General features: G+C 40.5%; 1 protein-coding gene and 1 long non-coding RNA gene across 3 annotated transcripts in view; one reads left to right on the top strand and one right to left on the bottom strand.

Annotated features, from left to right (window-relative positions):
* Positions 1-27,354, bottom strand: part of LOC144245908 (uncharacterized) — a 247,416-nt gene that overhangs the window by 215,603 nt on the left and 4,459 nt on the right. Inside the window, exons 2-3 of one of the 2 annotated variants that reach the window (XR_013339479.1) lie at positions 18,505-18,615; positions 6,437-6,638 (exon numbers count right to left, since the gene is read on the bottom strand). This is a non-coding gene — a long non-coding RNA (uncharacterized LOC144245908). The remainder of the gene's footprint in view (positions 1-6,436; positions 6,639-18,504; positions 18,616-27,354) is intronic. The other variant, XR_013339478.1, reaches the window with a different exon arrangement.
* HTR2A (5-hydroxytryptamine receptor 2A) lies at positions 113-27,221 on the top strand. Its single transcript, XM_021528436.3, has 4 exons — positions 113-528; positions 970-1,639; positions 5,617-5,817; positions 22,209-27,221. The coding sequence occupies exons 2-4, from the start codon at positions 1,240-1,242 to the stop codon at positions 23,021-23,023; spliced, it is 1,416 nt and encodes a 471-aa protein (XP_021384111.2). The 5' UTR covers positions 113-528; positions 970-1,239; the 3' UTR covers positions 23,024-27,221.

Raw genomic sequence — 27,354 nt, 5'->3', positions numbered from 1 at the left:
AAAATAAGCACTGAAAAAGCTGCTGGCTTACCAAAAAGACCCCCTGTGCTCTGCCCTCCCCTGCCCTCCTCTGCTGTCGCTACCTTACAGTTTCTGACATCCAGAGAGTGGGAGGTCTGACAATCCGAACAAGGCAGCAAGGGAGAAATTCCATTCCTGTTGCAATCAGTAATTCCTCCGTGCAGGCTGCTTTCTCATGTGTGTGCGTGCTTGCTTTTGTGCCACTTCAAGAAGGGCTCTGATATTATTATTACTTTAAATATAGCTGCCCTGGGGCGGGGAAATGCACAAGGAAAGAGCCGGCGAGCAGCCTATCTCTCAGAAGAAAAGAGCAAGCCTCGCAGCACAGGAACTGGCTTCACTCAAGTGTGTGCAGTTTAGAAGTCAAAAAACTATTTGAAATAGCACCGTTGTGGAGGAGGCTGAAGAAAAAAAGACACGGAACTGGCTAAACACAGCGAAGAATATTGTAAACCAGGGTGCCAAGTGCATTTATTTGCAGTTTGAAAGTGGGCTCTGAAGTGCAATGTAAGTCTTCCTTAAATTGTATTCTTTTATAACAGTATCTAGTTGTTTAATTTCCATTCTGAAGCCATGCTGAGCCAAAAGGTACAATTAGCTACAAAAATCAGCATGAAGCAGAATGTGTAGTCTCTGATATGAGGCTGAAAATGATTCTGAAATACAACAGAAGACAGAGACTATCAGCCATATTATGGAAGATGCACTATAAATAAAAGCATATTTAATTATTTCGAGAGAAAGACGTTGGATGGAATAATTAATCAAGATTCTTAATAGAGAATCCAGAGCTTTGCTGTTTAATACGGCAAGATATTTTAATACTGCTCTGTTTAAAATTGTGTGATAACAGTTACCAATAGCAATAAGATGTAGCTCCAGAGGGGAGTCCTAGTGGTTGCAAAAGTTTTATGTCTTTTATTTCTCCAACATTTTTTCTCTCTGAAGCCTCTCTTACAGCCCAGTTTTACTATCCAGCTGGATTTTCAATATATGCCAACACTGGACTTCCTATGGAACTGAAAACAAAACATTTCAGCTTTTGGAGTAATTTTGGTATGTTTTTCTACATTGCACTAGTGGCAAAAATACAGTCGACAAAAGATTGTGTTCCCTCAACTTCTGACATGGGGAGCTGAGGAATATAATGCCCAATGGTGACAAAGGGTGATAATTTCCTGTTTTTCTCAATTTATCTCTGTGGTTTTGGACTTAGCAATGGATATTCTTTGCGATGGAGTGAGCTCTGTGAACCCAACTGCAAACTCCTTCATACAAATAAATCATGAGAGAAGATTCTACAGAAATGTTTATGGAGCTGCAGAAATTAATATATCACATCTCTGCAACTTGACTGTGAACTCTGACAACCTAACCAATCTTTCATGCGAAAGTAACATGAGCCCACCGTGCTGCCCTTCACAGAAAAATTGGCCGGCTTTGCTGACAGTAATAGTGATTGTTTTAACCATTGCTGGAAACATTCTTGTCATCATGGCTGTTTCACTGGAGAAAAAACTACAGAATGCCACTAACTATTTTCTAATGTCACTTGCAATAGCTGATATGCTGCTGGGTTTCCTTGTCATGCCTGTGTCCATGTTGACCATACTGTATGGTGAGTATCAGCTGTGTAACCTACTGCATGTATTGATAAGCCTTAAAGATTGCATGCAATAACATCTTGTTGTCATTATGATTTCATTCTCTTACCACAGAAAATTATTATCACTCCATATAAATTGAAATATATGTCACTGGTTAAGGCGTGGAACAGGTGAAGTACTTGAATCTTTTCCTAGTTTATATTTCCAGCTACAGGCATTTTAAACACAGACCATAAAATCAGTTTATTATTCAGTTGTCAGATGTATTGACTCAAAGTGTATATGAAGATGCTTTGTTCTTTCTATTGTTTTCAGATTTTTTCCCTGGCTCATAATTTTCATGTTCCCAATGAGAATGAAGGGTCCTGCCAGTTACTTTGCTCTGCAAATATGCACTGAAACACTAATGACTACTTTTAGATTCAAAGTAGGCATCCCTCTCAATTATTTTTAGTGAAGTAATATAAATGTAAATAATTTTCTTATCACCAATACCCTGCTTAGACAATCTATTTACTAGCAAATGCTGGAATAAATATTGCATGAACTAAGAAATGGATGGGCATTAGTAACATTTACAAATGCAAAACTATAATTTCTTAAGATAAGTTATTTAAGTTAAAAATGACTCACAGTTCATGCCCTTGCAGGTGATTAATAGCACATCTTTCTTCCCATTTTCACCAAAATCATTTGCAGCACAGCTCACACCAGAAAAAGCAGCACCCTTTGTGTTCAGCACTAATTTTGTCAGGCTGTGACCGTCCCTAAACTTCAGAAATGAGCCTTTCAATGCTACTGAATTGCTGCAGTTCAAAGAAAAGCTAGGCATTGTCAGGAGAGTGAGATTGTTCTATTACTTCACTACTTTGGGACTTAAGGTTCAAACGTGAGCCTGTGCTTAAAGGAGATTTAATCCGGAAAGTTGGAAGTTTATTTTCCATTTTCAGTATCTCTACAGAGATAGCCCGCAGCAGCATTTGCAAACTGCATTTGGCATCAGTCACGGTGCCACACCGCGATGTGCCGTGTCAGTGTGCTATTATCTCTGGCGGGAGAAACGGCGTGAAACAGGAATTGTCCGATGGGTGAGATTTAAGTGCTGCGTGATTCCCTGCGACAAGCAACAGGGACTCCTGCTGGCCAGGCTCCGCTGCCGAGGGCAGAGACGGCCGAGCCCCGTGTCTGGGGAGGGATGCGGGGGTGCGGCGCTGGGTGCCGCTCCCGCCCGCCGGGAAGCGCGGCCCCGTCCCGGCGGAGCCCGCGCCGCCCGCCCGCGCTCCCGGGACACGCGAGCCGCGGGCCGGGAGGCGCCGGGGAGCGCCTGCCTCGCCTTTGCCTCCGCTCTCCCCGCTTCTTCCCCTGCTAGACCAGGCATGGAAGCAGCATAACTTGGCGTGAAAAATCATCTGGTGGCACCCACTGGTACCAGGAGAACCATCTTGGTGTGGTGCACCATCAACCTCCAGGATCATCAGTGATGGCATGGAGGGAAACCTCTCCTTCCACAGGAGCATTTTCTTGGCCGCAGCTGCTCAACTTCAGCCGCATCACCCATGCTGACAGTCTTGAGCTCAAACTGGAGGCCTTTGCACACATCTGCCCTGCCGGGACACCTCCAAGGCTGTGGAACAAGAGTGCTCCACCACCCCTTCTGCAGCCCCTAGAAGGGCTATGGTGATTGCTTTGCTTAGAGATGATTTTCTTGCGGGGTTTATAGCTACTGTGAGCAATTCTGGTTTGGGTACCCAGCCATACCAGCCATGTGCCTGTGCCAGTCTGCACCCTTTGGGCTGTGCAGGGTTCTCCATCCACACAGCAGCCCCAGACTCTGCTGGAAAAGGCAGCACCTAGTCAGTCCTGCCAAGGTGGATGTGACTACAGAGAAGAAAACTTCCTGGAGGATGTTATCTACACCCTTACTAAGGGGGCACCTTATTGCATCCAGAGTTTTCTCCTCTCATATACTTTCTTGAATCTGTAGTCTCTAAGGAAGTTTATCTGGCAGATGCTGTTTTATGCCTGTCCCATCCTGGTTTATTGCAAAGACAAGAAGTCTAGAAGGATATGACAAATGTGCTCCCAAAGGTCACTGAAGCAAGAGAAGATGTATGTTGTCAAGTGTAAAAATACTTTAATGGTTTTCCCTGTGTAAACTTGCCTGGCCTGACAGAGAGATTCTACTGGGAAGTCATGCCCCTGAAAGCCTGCCATCACATAACACACTCCAGGGACCAGATTTCCCAACATAAGACCAGAAAACATGATAAAATACATCCATAAATGCTGTATGGCTTGTTAGGGTCAGCCTGTATTACAGCAACCCGAGAACACCAAGAAATAGGTCTCAGTACCCACTGAGACTAAATGTAATTAGGCACAGGCGTACCTCCTCCACCTCTCCTTCCACTCCTGCTGTTGCAAATCTTGTACTGTATCTCCAAAGGAGACAGGCAGTCCCCAAAATACTTACATAGTCTCACAATATGAGCTTTCGCATTGCCCCATGCCATGCTATCATGGGCAGCTTGGGTTATATGCTCTGAATTAAATCACTACAAGATAACTGCAAAACTTGCTCCGAGGAGAGTTATTAGTGGTTCCCTGCAGGAATAGAAGGCATTTTGAATGGGGGTCCTGCAGGGCTCTGCTTAGCCAGAGCTCAGTACTGCTCTGAACAACATGTATAGTGTGTAGAGTGAAAGCTTACGCAGCTTTCCAAAAGCACCAAGCTGGGAGAGGTTACAAGCACTCAGAGGGACGGGATGAGAATCATAAACAAGAATCTGAACCCCTGAAGAGAAACTCTGAAACTAGCAAACAACATTCAGTGAGGATAAGTGCAAAGGTAAAGAAGCAAACCAGCTTCTGCTGGTGAAATTTGTCCAGCTTTCAAGAATGCTGAACAAGATCTGGCTGTCAAAATGTATCACTAGCTAAATGTGCTTCACTAGCATGATATTTTCATATAAAAGACACTTAACATTCCAGGTTGTAAAAGGAAAGACATTCCCTTGAAGATCCATGAAAAATCTTGCATATCACTTAGCAGTCAAGAGGCCTTTGCAAGAGTACCAAGTCCTGTTTTAGTCACTGAATGATATACAAAATGCAGATAAATTTAACGCATTTTGGGGCTGAAAAAGAAAAAGGAAAAAAGTTCTAAAAGCATGATCTGTAAGAAAAAGATAAAGTACTAGGCTTTTCTTAGACTGGAAGACAAAAAAATAAACACAAAACTAGTCAAGCCGTGATAGCCATCTCCCAACAGCTTTGAGAAAGGAAAGTAATCAATTAATCTTCATAGGTAGTGGAAAAAACAAGGAAAAAGTAAGGGTTTAATTTGCAGCAAAGAAGCTGTAGGTTGGATATTGGTAAACACTAATGCATCTGCTTTGGATTGCTTTCCCTGGAGGAGCCTATCAATATTCATTGACAAAGGAAATATCCTTATTTAGGTATGTGGTAGAGGCCTAAAGACAGGTGAGATAAATATCACTGGTATGCAACAAAATAATTTTTCTTCTTCAGCTTCCATTAAATCCGAAGTTTTACTTTCAGAATTGAGGCAGGTTTGCATATCAGCAGGTGTTGATAATGCAGTAATTACATGGATAAAAAGTCCTAAAGCAAAATTGAGAACTTGCAGTTTTACAACGACAAAATTGCTTCTCTTTTCATTGATGTGCTGCCAAAAATGTTTAATCATAGCACCAAGCACTAGGATTATGCAAATAGAATTAAAAAGAAAAAACATATGCTGTCTGTAGCCTGGGAAAGAAGCAGAGTTAACCCCAAAAGCTACAGTTAGAAGGCTTCAAATAAATGAAAATATTTTCTTAAAACAGTGTCAGGCAGCTTCTAAATGTATCACTTACTACTACTTAGTACTTACTACTATCCTTCTAGAAGGATATATGCACTAAGACCCGCATCACAAGAGATACATGCCATTATCTTTAGCTGATGCCAACTTTCTCTTGTGCAGGATACGAGTGGCCTCTACCTAGAAAGCTCTGTGCCATTTGGATCTACTTGGATGTGCTCTTCTCCACGGCATCCATCATGCACCTCTGTGCCATCTCCCTGGATCGCTACATTGCCATCCGGAACCCCATCCATCACAGCCGCTTCAACTCCAGAACTAAGGCTTTTGCCAAAATAATTGCTGTTTGGACCATATCAGTTGGTAAGTGAGGCAACATTTCATCATGTAATTGCAGATTTCCAGCTTTTGAGAGGATTTGATGTATATACTGCAGTCTAAAACTTCATTCTTTGCCTGCAGTATTTTGCTTTCCACTTCTATGAAGTGCTGCAATGTAGTAATTATGCAATGGAAATCAACAACAATGGGAAATGGAGGAGAACTGAACATATACATCAGTGATAGCATGACCACATTCAAGTTTAGTTTAAAGATATATTGATTTCCCATATTGATGAATCATCATTACCTAAACACCTGAAAAGAAAAAAATATATCAACTGAAAAAAAAGCATATATGTAATATATATATGCCTTGTTATATATAAGTCAGTTGTTCCCAATTTCTTATTTGGGTAATTTGATTAGAGATTTTTCTCATGGGCAGATCTTTTCTGCCTTTCTCAGTGTATGTGGTGGGGAATTTATGCATCCTCTTTAAGAGACAACAGATACTGTGTACAGTGAGAGTGAGAGGAGTCTCTCCAGAGGACAGTTCAGAGTTACAGTTCAAAACAGGTGTTCTGAATGATCTAGTACACAAATCTCTTTTTGCACTGGCAAAACCCAGAACCTCAAAACTAGGCAGGGGGGCACGAACCTTTTATTCCCCTGGTGGCAGCATTCCCAGGGCAGTCTTACGGCACTTGAGTTGGAACAGGTTGGTGTCCGATGCCATCAGGAATATCCTCACACAGCTCGAGTGAAAGTTCTCAAATGCTTTGAAAACACAGTTCCCTTTCAGTGCTTGTAAACATTGTCAGCTCACTTATTCAGAGGCAGGAAAAATTAACTCTTTCACCCTGGAAGAGATGTGAACTGTCAGCAATCAAAGGAAATAAGCTCCTTCCCTGGCTAATACAAATTATTGCAAGTGGTAACAGTGATTCCTTACCACCCTTCCCAGAGGAGGGAAAGGAGATTATGCCTCACATGCTGCCAGCCTGGCACTCAAAATCGTCTCCTGACCTCCCTCTTGATCCTGGCCCACAGTCTGAGAAAAAGCAGTCTAGGATTGTTAGGATTTAAAATAGCTGTATCTTATGCTGCACAGCAAGAAATTGTGGGAGTCTTCTCTCCACAGGACAGTCCTGCATTTTCCACGACTTGATGAGGTTCAACAGCATCTGGCTCTGGGGTGCATTCAACTGATGAGACGTAGATGTCTAGCACAGACCAGGTGAATTCCACCCTAAAAATACCTAGTTCTCAACTATAAAGGAATCCTACAGCAACTCAGATGTAGATGTCTTCATTTAGATTAAATTAATCGTATCTTGTCTCTTCTAGAGTCACATTTTTCAAATTCAGTTGAAAACATATTACCTGCTCTGTCCAGTTTTTCCAGTTTTTGAAACTGCTAAGTGCAAGTATTTTCAATGCATTTCTCTATATATAGCATAAATAAGTTAAGCATTCCTTAAAATTGCACATCCTGTGTCTGCACCTGTGTGTGGTGCCTTGTGCTTACTGTGTGTGAAATTACTGTCCTTTTAAAACACAGATGCATGGAATGATCAGAATGACTATTCCAGAGGCAAGACAGTGGTCCACTCTGCTCAGTATATTTTCTCAGACAGGGGCTTACTGACAGAGTACTTGAATTAGCTCACTATTAAAAGGAATCTAGAAAAAAGGAGTTATTTTAGCCCTATTAGAACATAGTTTATGTGCTGTAGGAGGAGGGTTTATTTCTTTGATAGCTTGATATTTTGTTTCAAAAGTTATGTCTTTTCTTTGCAGTAATAACTAGTAACATATCCATTGTAAAAACACCTTTTCTGCTCTCTGGAGAAACTGTCTCCTAACAGTGATGAGATGAGTCACAGATGTTACTTGTTATTATTATGGCAAGTGATACCAATGTGGTCCCTATTTATATAACTCTGAAAAATACAACTCCTTATTTTATTGGAAACCATTCAAGTGTGGCATGAGTGAAGAGGACAGAGTCCTGCTTTACTGCAGCTGGATAAGGACATTGTGTAAAGGAACAGTGGATGTCAGGAAAATAGGAAGGGTAATAAGTTAACTCCATCTCATCCACAAATTTCATGTCACCAAAACAGTGAGAAGGTTAAATAGGTACAAGTAGGCAAGCACACTCAGGTGGGCAGGAGTGAAGTGCTGCTTAGCTGGTCTCTAGTCTCATGGAAGCAAGGGAGACCAGCTGAAGGAAGACTGGTTGGTTTCCAGCCTGGCAACAAGCTATGGCAAATGGGACGTGCTCCAGAGGACAGGTAAGAAAGCAAACACATAGGAAGAAGCTCTAGGAAACTGATGAGCCAGTCACTGCCAGGCTGGACTAAGTTTGCACTGTGCCATATTGCTATATTAATAGAATAAAGAGAAATGCCAGTATTGTAAGGAATCTTGATAGATCCCAGATCACTCATGCAACCTGCTGTCAGTCAGTCATCAACCCTTATCCTCCTGATCTGCCACCATCCAGCTAAGAATATGTAGGAAATGGGTTTCTGAAGATGCTTTCTGTATCACTTACTAACAAGAAATGCTTTCTGAACACAGAGGTGCTCTATGTATCATTTACTAGTCTCCAGGCTCTCAGTGCTACTTAGAGTGACAGGGGTATAAGTGATTTAACTCTTGGCATTTTCACACAGCTATGGTTGAGAACTCTCACTGGGATGAGTGAGGTGAGAATGGTGAGACACTGGCATAGATTGCCCAGAAAAGCTGTGGATGCTCCATCCCTGGAAGTGCTCAAGGCCAGGTTGGACGGGGCTCTGAGCAACCTGGTCAAGTGTAAGGTGCCCCTAGCTGTGGCAGGGGAGTTTTAATGAGGTTATTTTGAAGGTTCTTTCTAACCCAAACCATTCTATGATATCTGGCACAGGCAGAGCTGCTGTTGGGCACAACACACCCTCCACAGCACCTGTGTGGGTACAATCTCACTTACAGATTCGGATCCAAGGTTTTGCTCTCTAGCCTAAGATAGATACCCTTTGACTTCCCTATATTCCTACAGTTTGCAGTTCAGCTGGTGACCTGTGAACTCTCATGAAGTATGAGATGGAGGGCAAAAAGCAAGAGAAAGATGTTCCCCTGTGCAGAAGTTCCTTCTAGGGGAGGAAGAGGGGGGAAACAGCAAAGAGCTGTGTGTTGGCAGCACATTTAATCAGTTCCACTGACCAAGCAAACAGCTCAGGCTGAACTGAACAGCACTGATGAATATACAGGGCTGTCAGATGCTGCCTTCTACCACTCTCAATATGGAAACAAACCATTTAATCCTACCACTTGTTTTTCAGCCCATTCTTTTTATACAAGAGTATCTTTCTTCTATTGCCATTAGGATTTACTTTCACAAAGAGCCTTTTACAAAAAGTGTTGCCAGGGATTTCTGGAAATCCAGGAACATTATATCAGCTGGGTTACCCTTATCCACCTGCTCACTGACTCCTGCAAATACTTCTAGCTGATTTGTCAGGCCTGACCCAACTCTAGATTATATCTATATCTCTCTATCTATATATAACCCAAATCTAGATTATAGCTTCTAGTGTACCCAATCAATTACACTTTTGTTCACTAGATTTGTAATTTTCCTTTTATTTGCTAAATACACAAATATATTCAGTCAATTTTAACCAAAGGCAATCAGTGATCTTTCTTCCATTGGCTTCAGTGACATATGAAGCATGTAAAAAACAGCAGAAAAAAGCACAGATAGTTTAATTTACTTGACTTCTGAAATCTTGATTTTATCAGTTTAAAAAAGGTAAATTGTGGTAACATTTGCTTTTGCATTTAGTGGAAGAAGAGCATTTAGCAAGAAACCTTTGTTTCACTAGAGCATGTAATGCCACAGGCAATTGGTTTAAAATAGATTCTAATTACTGTAACAGATTCTAATTGTGTCTTTAATTCTTAAATCATCCAGTATGCACAGTGGTTAGGTAATTAGATTATTTGTAGCTGTTGAAGGCAAATGCTCATTAAACCCTAAAAATGATTCCATTTGTTTTAAAGCACAGAGGTCATTATTGAGAACAGGTGTAAAAAGCCAAAGGATTTCCCACTGCTGGAAAAGAGTAGAATTTTAAATAGAACTAGAATCTATAGAATTGTAAATAGAGCCTATACTGAAAAATACATGTAAAGTACCTTTGAATCCTAAATGGGCCTAACAAATGCATTGCTCTGCAAGAGGCCAGCAGTGCATCATCCCCTCCTTGAAAGGGTAACATAAAAGAATTACAGGCATGAATGTTAAGCCCTTATATATGACATTCCTCAGTTCTTATTTCTCTCTATTCCTCTGTTAATGGTCTAATGTGAAGTCTGATGAAGCCTAAGCACTCTAAACTGAGTTTTCTCTTATCATTTCTCACTCAGCCTACACATCTGTTCACTGCCTTCAGGCAGTCCCTGCACTCCCCAGTCAGCAACAACTTAGATTTATTCAGTACTTTTCATGCAGAAAAAAAAGTCCAACATGGATCTGGATGAAGCTGGTAAAATACCTCCCACCACATAATTCTAAAATTTTGACATTGCTTTTGAGGATTCAAAAATGAGAAATACTGTAGCATGTGAAGCAACTTTCTCCAAAGTGAAGGGTGAAGTTAGCTTCAGGTGTACATATCAAACCCAGTGCAACTGGGCCCCCAGCTAATCTGGCAGTGTGACATTTTATGCTGATACAAAGGCTTACACCTCCTTCACAGGCAGCCTGCAATTTCTCTGCATGGCTTCTTGCTGCCTTGCAGCATTTGAAGGGCCAGGGAAGCAGCAGGGATTGGGGGAGTTCAAGCACCAGTGCCTCTGGACTGTGTTTTGTTGACAGCTTTGGCCTCCTTAGGCTCAGTCTTCTTTCTGTCAAGGACAGCTTTCAGTTGAAAATCCCTTTACAGGTTTCAAAGGCAGAAACAGCTAATAAACTGCAGGCTGGGAGTCCCTGTCCTGAATTTACTACACATCCATTTCTTCCAGGTGACATAATTCGCCATTTCAATCAAGTCTTAATTTATGGATGCCTTGCCATAGGAAAAGATAATTTGTTAAAACAGGGAATATACTGACAAAATATATAAAATTGCAAATAATTACACACTGAACTGTGCTCTGGCAATATAGATTTAAAGCTTAGCACCTAAATTTGGAAGTGCTGGATCTAAACTTAAAATATCTACTACACTATCATTTCCCTAGGGCACATTTCTTTTATTTTTTACCATACTCATTAAACCATCTCTCAGAAAGTGAAAACACTGTTTGTTCACTCCACCTGCAGAATCTCAAGGGCAAACATTGTAGATTTTATGTTTGGGCAACCCTGGCACCTTTGCGATTTGTGGATGTAGATGATGCCATAAAAATAAAATGAAGTTGAAAAAATCTGTTGGACAACATACAGAGAGATTTGTGTTAATTATAAGGAAGGGTGTTGGCATGAAATTTCATTAATAAAGTATTAGAGCTTCAGAACCATTTCAGAAATAGAATCTTTATTGTATTTCTTAACAGAGACACAATGTATGAGGCTCAGTAGTCAGCAACAATACATCAGTAGAAAGTTCATCACCATACTAATGACTCCTACAGTAGTGACAAGTAATGAGAACAAACCTTCATGTGCATTGTCTGGGGGAAGGTAATGTTCAGTTCCATGGAAAAGGAACATTCAGTGCTGTGATGCACATTTCTGAGTTGACTGGCACATGTATTCTGGTCATGAGGCATTACTTAAGATAGTTCTGAGAAAGACACATAAACATCCTATTTACTTTGATGTAAATTATCCCCATATTTCCCATGTAACAGAATCCTTTGCTTGATTTGTTCTTCCCAGAAGAGTGAACACATCCACCAGACCATCAGCTTACCACACATATCTCCCTCCCATAACTGTGATGGTTTAAAAGACTTATATTTTTGAATTTGTATGTTTGTTCATCTGACAAGGAGGTATTACTAACATTTTACTTTATGGAAAAAAAATATTTAAATGAATGCTAATGATTGAACTGCTTTCTAAATTCTCCAAATTTGGAAACGCAAAGATATGAGACACAGGCATGTGTCCATAGGGACACATTTGCAAAGCAAAGCATTCATCCGGATAGGGGAGGATATATTATACCAGTAAATATGTATAATCAGAAGAATAATTATTATGTGTATATTTACCATGTTCTTTGGGTAATTACATCAGGATGAGATGAAGGATTTTGCCTATGAAAAAGGCACAGACTCATTTTGTGAGCAGTCCTTTTGCAAGAAGCAATCTGCCTTTCAGGTGACAAAAGGAATGAGGGGTGGTCATAGCAGTATTGTGTGGCATTTCTTTCAGCTTTGGTTTTATTTTAAAGGCAAGTTATAAACCGTAGAGCTGTATTTTTAGAAATAGAAAAGAGCCTGCTTAGTCAAGGTGCTGATGGAAGAACTACTTTTCTTTTTTAAAAAAAACTTTATTTTGAAGAATCTGCTCTTCCTCCTCTTGAAGCTACCAGCAAAGAAGCAAAAAGTTCATCTGAACCATCAGGCCTGTCCTGTTATGAGGGTTTTTTGAATTAATAAATTGGTAGGTGCCAATATGACCTACAATCAGCCAGTCTCTCTTTGTAAGGTATATTAGAGTGAATTGAATATTTTAAGAAAAAATGTCAGCATCTCTAGTCAGAAGAGCTGAATTTCTGCATAGAAAATGCCACATGCAACACAAATGATAACAAAAAATAAGGTACAAGGAATTATGTTGGAATTCATAAATGCTGTTGTCTGTATGCTGTGGCTGCATTTAATCACTTACTAAATTAAAAATGGTGCTGCACATTAGCACAAGTAGCATAGTGTTGCATAAAAGAAAATGTCAAGAACCTAGGAAATTTAATTCACTTTAAAATTATACAGAAAAATTTCACAGGTTCCTTTATTTATTATATTTGGCTTAAGCCAGATGTTGTGTTTTATGACATTAAGAAAGGTTCATGTATCACAGAATTCTTTAAAATTAAAGGATTATATTTATCTTTACCAGCAGGAGCATGGCAAATTATTGAACACTCTGGCTTAAATTAATTTTCCCCACACATTACCTGGCCTGTGCCACTGGCATCACTTCTAAGCAGAAGCCAAGCTAATAAAAGTCAAGAGTTTTGTCAGAACTGCAACAACATATTCCTAATTATCTGAGACAAATTTAGAAACACCTGTCGGGTGATTTTTCCTATGATGTCCCCAGGGTCATTGATGGAAAATAGCTTGTTGAGCTCCTGTGATGTCCTGAAAGCAGGCTGTAGCATTGTGATAAAGGCTTTCTTTTCTGCCTGATCAAAATTGGAATCTGTGTATTTCACAGTATTCAATTCAATGTTGGAAATAAATCACACCCACTGGGAAGACTTATTTCCTTTTGGCAGAACATAGCCCTTGTTACAACTTTTTGTATTTGATCTGAGTTTTGAAATGTCAAATTGACCACTACTGCTAGGATCATAGGCTGAGCTGAACTGTGAGCATCCTGAGAGAAAAATTGTGTGATTTTTGGTCCAAGATGCACTGAGTGAGCAGTGTAAAGTTCCCCTCACAAGCACAGAAGGACTCAGAAGTTTTATATTGAAAGTTCCCCAGTTAAATCCAGCCCTGCCTTGCATACTACTGCTGGACATGAGGAAGTCACTTCTATATTTCTTGTTGCAAGGACAGTTCATGTATTTATTTTTCATTCTCAAGGTGCTTTGTGACATTTTACAGAAAGAGGAGCCTAGGGATCATACTGTAGCGCCCACACAGACACTAGTGGATGGTGAAAATATGGGCAGATACAATCCCTTCAGTTATGCTCCTTTTTTCTCTCTTCTTTAACCTTGTTATCTTGTAAATGGGACCAGGGCATTGGCTGGTCTAATAAAGTTCAGTCAGGGTGAAGGGCATTACCTGCAGGGGGGACAGTAAAACATAAAGCACATGATCCTGACTTATCTTCAGACCTGTGCAGGTCTCTAAGCTGCTTCTCATTTTGTTTTTCCTTCCAAATTGTCCATCACATCAGGACATCTATCCCAATAACTGTCCACTGCTGCTGCAGTCTCCTTGTATAACTAGTAAGAAGCTGACAATTTATTTATTGAGCTGCTTCTGCAAGTAACCACAAAAGGAGGCATGGAGAAACAACTGGGACATGATCAGAGGTCTAGAAAATACAGAAGAATTACAGTTTTTCTTATCTGTGACCTTCAGATGGAGTGTGAAATTATTGTAAAAAATTAATAATAATAATTTAAAAATCTATCTGTTAGCTACATTCAGTGTCCTTTTAAAATACTCAATGAGGCCAAGTAGCATTGCTGAAGAAATCTCAGAGATACTAACAGAAATCTCTATTCAGTTCAGTGGAAGATTAGGGCAGAGTTAAGTAATTATCAGCATTCAACAAATCATACCATGTAATAATTAAAAGACAGAGATATAACAACTGGAATATCAGGGGATCTTGTCACTTAGACTGCTCTAGGAGGCATCACATTATTTGCTTATGGTAGTGGAATATCTAAGATCTTTCCGTAATGTCTAGCTTGCTGCTGTAAGTATTTTTTAAGCATTACTGCATACGTAGCATGCATAGCACATAATAAATTAGCTCCAACAATCCTTTAGAAGCTTCATCGCTAAAAAGATAAACTGATAACAACTGATCTAGGAAGATCCTGTATAAAAGGTATAGTGCTTCCTTCTTCTCAAAGTGCTATTATCCCCAAATCTGCTCTTCTAGGGACCTGAACAGTGAATGCTGCAAGGCCATCTGACATGGAATACAGAAGGGTCATATGCTAAACAGAGGGGGTATCATAGGTGGCTGTAGTTGATCCTACACAAGGTTCTTTTCCTTTGCAAATTAACATATTTACCTGGGCCAGTGCCAACCACAAATTTGTAACTCCATCTGAGTAGAAATTAAACTGTTGCTACCAGGAGGTTGAAAACACCAATGCAATATAAAAAACATTCACTGAGTATGCAGAAAGAAAAAGGGTGTTTGATTTGCTCTGCATTTTGCTGAGCCACAGAAGCAGCAGCCTTAAATAGCAGGAGGAGAATATTGTCCCTCTGTGCAAAGACAGGCTAGAGACTTCTGGAACACCTTGCAAATTTTCAGACTAAATATTAATCTCTATGCTGTAAGGCCAGTTACTTTTCATCACTTCTAATCACCATGGGTGAAGGGGTTATATGGTTGTCATTAGCCTATGTCTCCTGGTGGAGCATATCAAGCCCTGCTCCCAAATGGCAGCAGAATTGTAGCTGCTGTCCAGCTTGAACTTGCCTCTACTTAGGCAGCATCCCCCAGACAAGTTACTTCCTCACTTCCGTTTATTTATTTCTAGCTGTTTGATAGGTGTCAACTTCTATATGCCTTTTAGTGACTGGGTAACCATCTTAGAGAGATAATAGCTTCTCTCAATTGGAGATCTCTGTGAGAAGCCAAAAAACACCCTGGAAGAAACCTCTGTTCAAATCAAAAATATTGTCCCCAGTTGAAAATTAAAGACTGTATTGGGGAATAGAGTTCACTGGAAACTTCTAGGCAAAAAGTTGTAGCTTCCTCAAATACTCAGAAGGCCTGAAATATCCAACAAGAAAATTAGGGGAACCAGACTATAAACAAGTCCTGCAGCATAACTAGCAAAGAGAATTTGAGAAGTGCATAGGCAGGAAAAGCACTTAAAGCCAAAAGCAAAGAAACTGTTTCCTGCTGTTGTATTCTTGCTGCCTTTAGGAAATAGGGCTGTGTGCATATTTTGAGGATTATATCAAAGCAGAAAGCGACTCCATCAGCGGCTTCCTCTCTCACAACTCAGCTCACTCTGAAGCCCAGGGTTTCTAAACAGCTGGGTCAAAAAGGGGCACCTGTCCTTAATTTCTTGCACTGTCCTTCCTGTAATTCTCCTTTAATCTTGTTAATAGTTATTTTATTATCACAGTTCTATAAATTAATTTGGAGATGCATATCTCTGTTCTTGTTAAGAAATAGGTTTCAGGACCAAAGACCAAGGATAAATGAGAAACATTGGGAAACACAGACTTCTCTGATTTTATTTTTCCAAAGTGAAATAGATAATTTGTGGTATAAATTATAATTCACCATACTTTTCCCATAAAAAGAATTAATGTATCTCCTGCTAGGTTAAATAATATGTTTCCTTAGAGATTTTCTGAGCTGTCAAGAACAAAGCCATTTCAAAATTAACAGAATAATCCAGCTGTTACCTGGCACCCCCTCTATGTGATGTTAAATTTGTTTTCCTTTCACTTGTATCAAATAGAACATGTGTGACCAAATGAAGTGTTCCACGGCAAAGATACAGAAAACCAGCTCCATGTGTGCCCTTGAATAAAAAACTAAATTTGGTCTATCAGGAGTTATAAGGAAAATGCCTGGACCCACTCTGATTTAATTCCTGTGAGTACAGCCTCTTGGGATGCAGAAAGGAGACGATGATCCCCCAGCACTGTGACTCACTTAGCTCTTGAGGAAATCCATCTGAAAACAAATATTATATGGGGATTTGTGAGAGAATGTTCCTCATCTGCTTCTGTCTCCACCAATATATGTACCTACCACCGGGGAAGAATTCTGTGCTGGTCTCACATGTGAGGAGAAATTCTAGCTCAGGACTTTGGGGACATTGTCACACTGACTAGGGAAGGTGGAAGCTTTTTAACATTCATGCTAACTAGATGCAGCTTCAGATGGTGATTCCCAATCCACACCAAGGTTTTCAACATCCCCTCTTCCCAGGTGGAAATCTCTGCTTCTGCACTTCCACCTATCAGCAACCTTCACGCATTGGAAATATGGCTGGCACTACTCTGGCAGCAAAAAAATTATCACAGTGAAGGGTTTGTCATGACTGGAAAGGAGTCAGTGGGGGAAGAACATTGTCAGGTACATGCAGAGAGCAGCTAAGTGTTTGCAGGTCTGGGGAAACAAAGCTGTAATGACAAACAATGATATGTAGTGATGTACCAACTATAACTGTGAGTGTCACATGCCAAGCAGAGACATGAAGCCAGACTGAGCAGCTCCTCTGCAGATGTTTAAGTGGAAGTAACTGTTGCTAAACTCCAGCTCCTCATATAAGGTCCAGACACATTGCCATCCTTGATACTCAGAGGAGGACATGATCCATGGTCCCCCTGCCACAAGCGACTCACTGTGGCTTGTGTTCCTTAAGCAAACATCCACACAGGGCAGCATGGTAGCCCAAAGGAATAAATATTCTTTTGTGTAGTTAATTAAGTCAAAAATATTGAAAATGGCAGTGTGCAACAAGGAGGTTTTTATACAGCATGAAACTTAGGGTATGCATTGCATGCCTTGGAATGTAGCAGGTGAGTTATACATGGACATCTGTTTGTTGTTTGTATGTGTAGATGTACCAACAGAGGATATTTTCTGAGCACAAACAGGCACCAGATACCAGCATGGGCTTTTCTAAAGAAATTAGACAATATGGCTACATTGAGGTGCTTGAAGGAGACACTGGCCTTCTCAAACAGCAATCTTTTCAGAGGTCCCCAGTGTCACAGCACATCTTTGTGCAGTGGCCTGTGAGCTGGCCCACGACCCAGTATGTCTGAATCAATGCGACTGCTAAAACCCGAGATGGAGAGAGTTTTTTGTTTTTCATTCTTTTTGTTGTTCACTTTCATGAGAAAGTGAACAAAGGTGCCAAAGTTTTAGAGAAACTGTAGTGACATTTCTAAAAGGTAGTTCCTAACCCTTAGACATTTATTAAGGCACAGAATAATGCTCATTTGTATTAAACAAAACTGAAATAGATATATGCAAGGTGATATATGCATGTGACTGACAGTTTCTGCTTAAAGAAGACTTCACTGAAAGAACCTTGACCTTATCAATTCAATTCACCCTCCTTGTCTTCACCCCAAGTAACCCAGGTGTGCCGCCATACATGCACAGTAAATTATGGTTTTGATTTATTGATAGTCTCAGCAGCTCAAGGCAGCTGCAAACCCAGTTTACCTGTCCAGTTAAAGTGGTTTTATAGCTGCTGTATACCTCTGAAGCCAGCAATGTGTACCACAATATCAACCTTTGTCAATTTCACCAGGCTTTTTAGGAGAACAAAAAGGATGCCATTGCTTTACTTCTTAACCTTTGGTGTTTTCGAGAGCCTTTTGTCATTCTGAAACTGTGCCCAAATTCTTGAGGTTTCATGCAGAATTTATTACTCATCTTCATTGTTTGGGATCTGTTGTGCAGTTTATTAAATCCACAGTTTGAAACAGCCATGTGTGTATAAATCAAACCATATAAATAAACCACCTTGTACCAGAGGAACATGATATTTAGGGCTTGTTGACAGGGGAAAATATTCTAAGTGGGAATGTCAACTGGAAATGGAGTGGGTGATGTACCTTCAGTGCTTGAATGGATGATCCTATTCTGTGCTGAATGCTTTCTTGTGCCTCATTTTAGTGCTTTTGAAAGCCAAGGAAGCTAAATCATAAAAAAGTTCTCAGGGGATACCAAGAGTTTTTCCAGACTGACCTTGAGCTAGTGGGAGCATGGAATGGGCGGGGTGTAGAATAGCTGTTCTGTTTTAGTCCTTGCAGGTTGTTTCCTCCAGATCTACTGTTGGCACATGCTTCATTTCCCAAACACCTGTTTGTCCCTACCTGGTAATTCTGCATGATCCTTTCTTGTGAAGCTGATTTTCTTCTTATGACATTTGAATGCACAGGCACCATCTGTGTCTCCTTAAACATCCAGTCACCAAGAGCAGGGAGCTGGAAAGCAAGGACAAGTAAACCAGCGAGTATACATCTGAATCATCCAGGTGAAACAGATTATTCATATTCAACTTCTAAAGAATTAATTCAGTCAGTTGCAATAATGCTAATACAACTTTAGACTAGTGTAGGGAACACTGTAGTCCAAGACGGCTTGGATGAATGGAGACGAGGGATCTCTGAAGGCTGCTCTTAGGATATCAGGTTTATTAGGGATGGAGAAAGGTCTTGCTTGGAGCTGCCAGATGCAGCACGTGGCAAGGCCTGAGGGGATGGGGAGGGGAGAGACAAGGGGTAGAGAGGATGCTCTAGGAGAGGGTGGAAGCTCTAAGAGAGCGGGGATTCCAAGTGGGCATCTGGCCCCTCAGAGACCCCTTATCAGGGGGCTTCAAAGTGGGCTGGAACAAGACTTAGGCCAATGGGGTCACAGACACCTGATGTTTCAGGGGAGGATTACAGGTGTGGGATGAATCATACATTTTGGGGGTTGAGATGGAACAGTCCATATGACTTTTGGACTTATCTGTAGGTAAGGGTATTGTCCAGCCAGTCGGGGGGGGGATTGTTTTCATCCTGGCTGTACTATTGTGAATCTTTTGCCAGACAATTATATTTATCCATCCTTTCCAACAGACTAGGACTTTTTGTTATAGGTTTACAGGAAAAACTTGATCTTGACCAAATGTGACATATGAGTGATATTCTTGGCCATATGTGATGATTCCTAAAAATCCCATCAAAACAGTGGATGTGAGTTGCACATGGAAGTTCCTTTACTGGCAGTTTAAATATGACTGCCTTTCAATTTGGTCCCTGTGTCCTCCTGGAATTTGCCATACTTATGCTGCAGAAGCCGACTGTCAAGGGGGAACAAACCCTGTTCCTTTCAGGAGGAAAAGAGTAAATTTAGTCCCTGTAGAGATATAAAAAGAGAAAATTGGGCTGGACATTAACTTTTTCCATACAGGAATGCCACAGTATCATTTGGGGGGATGCCCTGAATCAACTGAACTGGGGTTACACAAAAAGCAGTTTACAGTGTTCTCTGCCACCAAAGTGTGGTACCTCTGTTGTTTTCAAACCCTATAAGGCCACTTCCCTTTGGCTGCAAGGGAAAGATGCCTTGAATGGTCACTCAGCAAAACTTACATGACTACAGCTCTGCTGGTACAGCACTTTCATGCTTGTTAAAGGAATGGCAAAGAAATGCAGGAACTTCTGCTACACAGTGAAGCCCATTTCCATTTATTAAAGCCAGAAATCTGGATTTAGATGCCAATCTCCAGAAGCAGCTAAAAACAAAACAAAGCAGTTGGGGAGTTGCTCCTCTTGTTTCAGGTGAGAAGTTGTAACAGACTTTGGCTCTTTACTTGAAAAAGCATGCAAATTATGCTAAAATTTTCCTCTTCCTTGTGCTGCAGCCTCTGCTCCCATGCCTCCTTATGCAGCTGAACCATAAGGTAGTAATGAAAAGCATCTTTTTACTCTGTCAATACCATTGTTTATTTTATCTCTGCAGCTCACACTAGGTCTTTGAATTAAATGAAAAAACAGCCTTGCTGTTATCAGCACAGGGCAGAAGCAGATGGGAAACTTGTGGTATTGCTCTGACTAATGCTGTGTCTTTGTGCAGCTGGAGTATGATGCTGGGAGATGCTGGATGCCTTCAGCACCCCTTCAACTCATCCAAAAAAGAAAACTAACTTCAAAGCATTCCTCATTTTCCTGGAGTTGTTCAGCACCCCAGATTACTCACCATGGCTGGACAGTCTGGTTTCTGATGGTGACCTCTGCCTCATGCTTTCAGTGAGACGGACTCAGATCTTTCTAGCCAGTAGATAAAAACACTGGAGGTTTCTGACAGCTCAGCTCAGGAGCTGCCACAGACTGCATGAGTTTGCATCTCACTCACTAGCTTCTCCTAGCCCAAGTTCAAGCACTTAGAGCTTGAGCAGGAGAAACAGAAAGAGTAATACCACAGGCTCTCGACCAGCTTCTGCCCTGGGCAGATAAGAAAAGCACTTTTCTAAAGTGGCCTGAGGCAATGCCGTGACTCAGTTGAAAGTTGCAGAGACAAAGTAAGCTGCAGTGCTCCTAGGAAAAAAAAAAGACCTCTGTAAAAGCTCCAGAAGAACAAAAAGAATTAAGCACTTGAACAGAATAATAATCTAATATTATTACTACTGTGATTATTATTGTTTGGTATTGAGCCTGTACTCCACAGCCTTTCTCTAGGACTGGAGCTGTTATGCTGGGCACTGGGTATGTGTGAAATGAAGAGCCAGACCATGCTTTTAAAAGGCTCCCAGTTTAAGCAGCAGAGTGGGAAGAAGGGAAAAAAAGAGAGATAGAGGAAGATACCATTCAAATGCAGATCTTTCAGGACTCATCTGTGAATGAATAAGGACACTCCAGGGTATCCATTGAACAAAGTAGGGCACAGCATCCTCACATCATAAGAAATTCTTCTCTAGTCAATGTTTTTATTTCTCATAAGCCAAGTACAGCAACTGGGATTTCTGTTCCAAAATGCAAACAGGACTGAAGCTCCCAGACTAAGCTAACTTTCCACAGGAATCAGAATCTTTGCTGCTTTTATCGAAACAGGGCTGCATTATCACCCCCCTGCTTCACTTCACTTCTGCTATCTTTGCAGCACATAATTTTGTTCATTGTCTGAACATTGCCTCTCTTGGAGAGACATCATCCATTTGGAGGGGAAGAGACAAATGCTGAAAAAAACCCAAAACCAACAACTAGAGAAACAACAGCTGTTTGATTTTACCCAGACTCTAGCATTTCCCTGCGGAAATGGCTGAGTAGGCTTGATACAGACACAGCAGTCCAAGGAGAATGGACTTTGTCACCTTGTCTTGCCGTTCGTGACAAGCCAAGGATGCATGCTTCAGGGGAAGACAAATTTTGCATGCCTGTACACAGAGAAGGCAGCCTCTAGTAGATGAAAATACAGTGAAAGGACTTTGCAGTCCTGCAGGATAAAGTACAATTCAGGCTTCCTCATGCAGTGTCTCTCAGTGCTTAATTTGTTCCCGTTGTTCAGCTGGCCCTTGCCACATGGGAAGCTGGGTTTTGTTAGCATTTAGCATTTAACTACATGGAGATTACAGCAAGAAAAGACACAGTGAAAGATTACTCTTAGACCTATGACAAAAAAATATCTTTCCTACTAAAATTAGTATTTCCCAGTCTATTTAGAGCCCAGAACACTTTTAATCCTCAAATTAAAAACAGTCCAAAACCACTCTTATGGCACTCCAGAAAAGAAATACATACTGTTAGCTTGGTTGTAGTTCATTAAATCCTTCGCCAAGGTGACAAAGACCAAGGGAGAAGTCTGGAGACCATTACAAGGGGCCCAAGATCCAAACCCATGCTTTTCTGGCTACCAGGTGTCATAGGACAGTTGGAAGGAAGCAAATGTGTTCTACCTGTGGCTGAGGTAATGTGTATAGCTACAATCACCTCAGCCACAGGTAGAACACAGGTAGATGTTTATTTGTTTTTTCTTGGAGGCTGGAAGTGTTTTTCATTATTGTTTTTAACCTCTTCTTCCTCTCATCCACCTTCAGGTATCTCCATGCCTATACCTGTCTTTGGACTACAAGACGACTCCAAAGTATTTAAGAAAGACATTTTTAAGAAAGACATCTGCTTACTTGCAGATGAAAATTTTGTTCTAGTAGGCTCTTTTGTGGCATTCTTCATCCCTCTAACCATCATGGTAGTCACCTACTTTTTAACTATCAAATCGCTGCAGAAGGAAGCTATGCTATGTGTGAATGACATTGGCCCTAAGACCAAGTTTGCCTCATTCAGCTTCCTCCCTCAGAGTTCCCTGTCCTCAGAGAAACTCTTTCAGCGCTCCTTAAACAGAGATACTGGGACTTCAGGGAGGAGAACCATGCAATCCATCAGCAATGAGCAGAAGGCTTCCAAGGTTCTTGGCATTGTCTTCTTTCTGTTTGTTGTGATGTGGTGCCCATTTTTCATCACCAATGTGATGGCCGTTATTTGCAAGGAGTCATGCAAAGAAGAGGTCATTGGAGGACTCCTTAACATATTTGTTTGGATTGGCTACCTTTCGTCGGCTGTCAACCCACTTGTATATACGTTGTTCAACAAAACCTACCGCTCTGCTTTTGCTCGCTACATCCAGTGTCGCTACAAGGAGGAGAAGAAACCTTTCCAACTGATTTTAGTGAACACTATCCCAGCACTTGCATATGACTCCAGCCAGCTCCAGCTAGCACAAATGAAGAGTTTGAAAAAAGAGGCAAAAATGATGGCTAAGGATTACTCGACAGTCATGATAGGAACACAGCGTTTAGATGGTCCCTCCAAGGGAAGTATCGGCCCAGGGAACGAAAAGGTTAGTGGTGTGTGATGGTCAGCAGCTGCCATGACAACCACTGTGTATGTGCTGAAAATTCCACCTGCTGTGAGAAGCTCTGATAGCTTAGGAAAATCAGCTGTGTTCAAGAGACCTTCCAACAACATCATATACTCCTCACATTATCCTGTGGATGAAAAGCAGGGTTGAAAGGGTATCAAATGTGCAATTTTTTTTCATACAGTACATTGGCTGTTTTAAGCACAGGCTTTATTAGACTTATTTTTTTAATATTCTAAAGGATATATTTCTTAAAGAAAAAAAATGCAATTTCTGGTATTGTAATATGGGCTGTGAAGAAATCTACATATTTCTTTTCTCTTTGCAAATGAAAGCTAAGCTGCCCTTTGATGTTCTTGCAGAGTAGGCTCTGGCTAGTTTGTCTTGCTACAATTGAGTTATCATTAACTGAATGAGCACTTTACAGAATTTCAAATAAAATGATCGTTCATTTGTTAATATATATTTAAAATAAATCTAAAAGTATTAAAGAAAATCTATTAAAACTGCTAATTAATTATATGGACATTTTGTTAACTGTTTTTATGCTACCTTTTCTTCCTCAGTAACCATCCTGAAATGTCCCTGGGTTTTTCTGCCATTTATTCTGTATTTCAAATAAGCAAAGGTAAATTATACTTGAATAATCCTCTGTTTCCACCACCATTTGTAATGTTTATTTCAGGACTTGTAGTTCAGTTGCATTCAAAAATCTTGTGTGTTCAGCTAAAAAATTGATAGTAATGTTTTCAAAATTATTGGTCTTAATTCCCTGCTCCCTCCCACCGGTGTTGACAGCAAGGTGAAGTGAAAGAACAGTGGAAAACCAGGCAAAACATTGCTAAATAATTTCAGCACCACTTGCAGATTCATTACTCTGTTCAATTCCAACAAAGTCTGATTTAAGTAATGTCAGAGGAAAATCTGCATGCATCTTCAGTAAAAATAGATTCTCTCTCATCATTTCGCTTTGGTTAAAAAAGGCCATTATGAAGAATCTTCTGGCTTTGGTTTAGGGCTTGTAAAGCCAGAATTATTAGAAAACTGTTAGTTGCTAAAATTAATTTTCCCTTGTTTCACTGTATTGCTGTTAAGGCAGATTGCTCAGGAATGGTCAGAGGATTGCACTACTAGGACTTAGCCTTAATGAAATACGTATGGGCAAATGGGGCTCACTAGAAAAATAACAGGACCTGTGAACAACACTGCATTTCACCTGCATAGATCCAAGGGCAGAATACATTGCATAAAGAACATAAAATACATTGCTTGACAGACATGCCTGCCTAGTCATGAAACTCTTTTCATGACATCATAGCCAATGTCACTGAGGACAGTGGGACTTTGCTGAAGAGGAGAAATATAAATACTGCACTCACATGCAAAGTTTAAATCAAATAATTTGATTCATTCCATGAATTTTGCAGCCATAATCTCATCAGAACCAGGATGTATTCCAGTTTCTGTGGAAAAAACCACTGTCCAGAAGCAAAACTTCAATGCCTTCATTTGTCCTTCTATTGAAGTTGTTCAGTTTTCACAGAGCAATTAAATTTCCACTAAACCAAAGAAGGAGAGAAAGAGAGAGAAAGTGAACCTTTTTCTAGTCTACCAGGTGGGGGTCTTTAGAAGAAGAAGGCCTTTAGTTTAAGATACTGGTCTATGGCAGAAAAGGACTTAAAAGTTGACTGACAAATCAAAAAGTTTGATTTATTAGTCAAATTAATCAGTATTTGACTGATTTATTGTCATATATATTGTTTAACTAAATTTGCTAATTTTATGATCCCTCTCCTCTGACATGGGACTGGTAGGAGCCACTGCACACTGGTCACACAGAAGCTCTGCATGCACATGATGCCACTGACTCACCTCACAGATCTCAGCCTCCATGCTGGGATGAAGTGTCATGCTCTATCCCCATTCGCAGTGATGATGCCATGCATGTCATCTATCACCTCGCAGACATTCATGGGTTTCCCCCCAAAACTGGTCGTTTAGGATGAACTGATAAATCAAGTGGAATAAATGTTGTGCTCACCATGTGCTTTATATGCTCTCTGTCTCTGGGTACATTCAGTCAAACTGAACAGCTTCAGTAGAAGCAAAAATGAACTCGCTGCTCCTACCTCCCTATGCACACATCCCGCTCCTACCCAGCACCGTGTGAGGGGTGTCACACTGGCAAAGAAGGCATTCCAGGGGGAATCTGCAAAGTGCAGCTGAGTATGAGGACTACCATAGTAGTAGCTGGGAACAATGACTTTCCACTCTTTCCTGTCAAATTTGATATTGACCCTAAATCTAGTACTTTGAACTAAGGACAATGCTCATCTTGTATCCCACAGGCCATATCTCTCCACTTCACAACTGGAGTGATGGTTTTGAGGATTTGCCCTTGGAAACAGGTATCTCAGGGAATAAGCAGACAGTAATAAAAGCAAAGGTGTTTTGTGAGAACAGGTCTGAGGCTCTAGATCTGCCACCAAACCAGATTGCCTTCATTTGATGAATATTGATAGGGGACTGAAGGTCTCTAAACCTCCATGTGAGGGGAAAGGAAACAAAGAGATTTCCACCAAGGAGGAAATCACCACATTTTTTTGCCATTTATGCCTGACCTGATGCAAGTTTCTCTGGTCTTGCAAATGAAAGCAGTAGGTAGGACAGACAGTAGGTAGGACAGACAGTAGGTGGATCTTATTGCCCATTTGTGCAAGGGAGCAGAGCCCATCTGCATCCTGTATGATGTATATGGCACCCTGCACTTCTCCAGAGCTCAATTCCTCCCAAATCTCCTGAGGGTCCAGTTGCTGCTCTGCACAGTCTCCTTCACCAGCTTGCAGCTGATAAACTGTTACTGAACATTTCACATTCAGTGCTTATGCTCTCTACTTACTGTCTGCATTTTGCCCACGTGGCAGAGCAGATCAGCCCTCTGTTTCTCTTTCATTTCACTTTCTGTTCCTCATTCGCAATGTCAAATTGCTCAGGTTGCAAATACTGACAGGGAATGTTTCACTACAATCACAGAGGGTTTCAATTACTGGCTTGAAGTTTCATCACAAGGTGACTCTGAACAATCATTTTTTTTCCAGCTTATTTTAAAATAAAATCTATTTTGGACATAAGAGACTTAACAGCATTTCATTAATTGACAGCTGTAGAGAACATAACACCGAGTTTTTGCTTAGAAGCAGGGAAAACTGATGCCTGACATTTTGATTTTGTAGCACTCAGATAGATGGTTTTATTGAGTAATCAGCAGCTTTTGCCTAAGTAGCCTCTTAAGGCCAAGAATGCACAGCAAAGACCAATATCTCTAGCTCTTTATGGATATTTCTTACAGCTTAGAAAGCCCTGATTCTGCCACCCTGCATCAAAATATGAATAGATTTTTGTGCAGTTTGCCTTAGTGAGGATGACAGAGTCAGGATATGAATTTGTTCTAGCCACCATGCCAAATCTGCTATGGGTTTTTCATCAGTAGATAGCAATTAATGGACTCATTATACTGCAGACAGATGACAGAGTTCAGCTGTTTCAAACTAGGATTTACACCACTTGGCCCATGCTTGGAATGAATACCACGGTTTAATATGACCAGCTTCAGAGCAGTATTTCCATCTTCCAGAAAACTGTGTTTTCATTATGCATCAGAATGGAATGGAACTTTTTGTAATTTTTCAGGTTAAAAAAAAAAAAAGAGAAGACATTCATACAGACTGGTTCAGAGGTTCGAGCCTTCCCCTTTTCCTTTTTCACAGGAAAAGCATGCTGAGTCAGTCTGTCATACTTGCATCCAAAAAAACCCACTTCATCTGAAAAAACTTTTCAGCATCAGTTTTTCAAGTAGATTGACATTTTATTACTGTTAAGACTGCATCTGAAAAATGTCCAAAGACATGAAGCTCACCATGTATCTCCTAAGCTGGTGTGCATCCTTTTTACACTTCAGGGTAAAAAATTCCTATGTATCTATCCCATCCAGTCAACCATGCACTGTACTTATGTAATTATTGCCAGACGGTGAGATGCATTCTATTTTGAATACCTATATGTTTGCTTATGTAAATACATACAGAAAAAAATTTGTTGTATTTTGTAATGTTAATGTAAAATGGTGTTTTGATGCTCTACTGTTTTGTCTGATTGCACTGCTAGTAAAGCAGATTAAAATATTCAAATGCCATCAGTTGTTTTATAAACTAGAGGTTTGTCTTAAGTAGCTAATTTGGTTTGGTTTTATTTCTCCCATAAATATTCAGTACAATGTCTGCTGAAGGCTAAAGTAATTTTAAATATTTTGCTGGAGAAAAAGAAAG

Source organism: Lonchura striata, chromosome 2 (genome assembly GCF_046129695.1).
Source record: "Lonchura striata isolate bLonStr1 chromosome 2, bLonStr1.mat, whole genome shotgun sequence".
Taxonomy (NCBI): Eukaryota; Metazoa; Chordata; class Aves; order Passeriformes; family Estrildidae; genus Lonchura; species Lonchura striata.
This window is presented reverse-complemented; position numbering and strand designations above follow the sequence as displayed.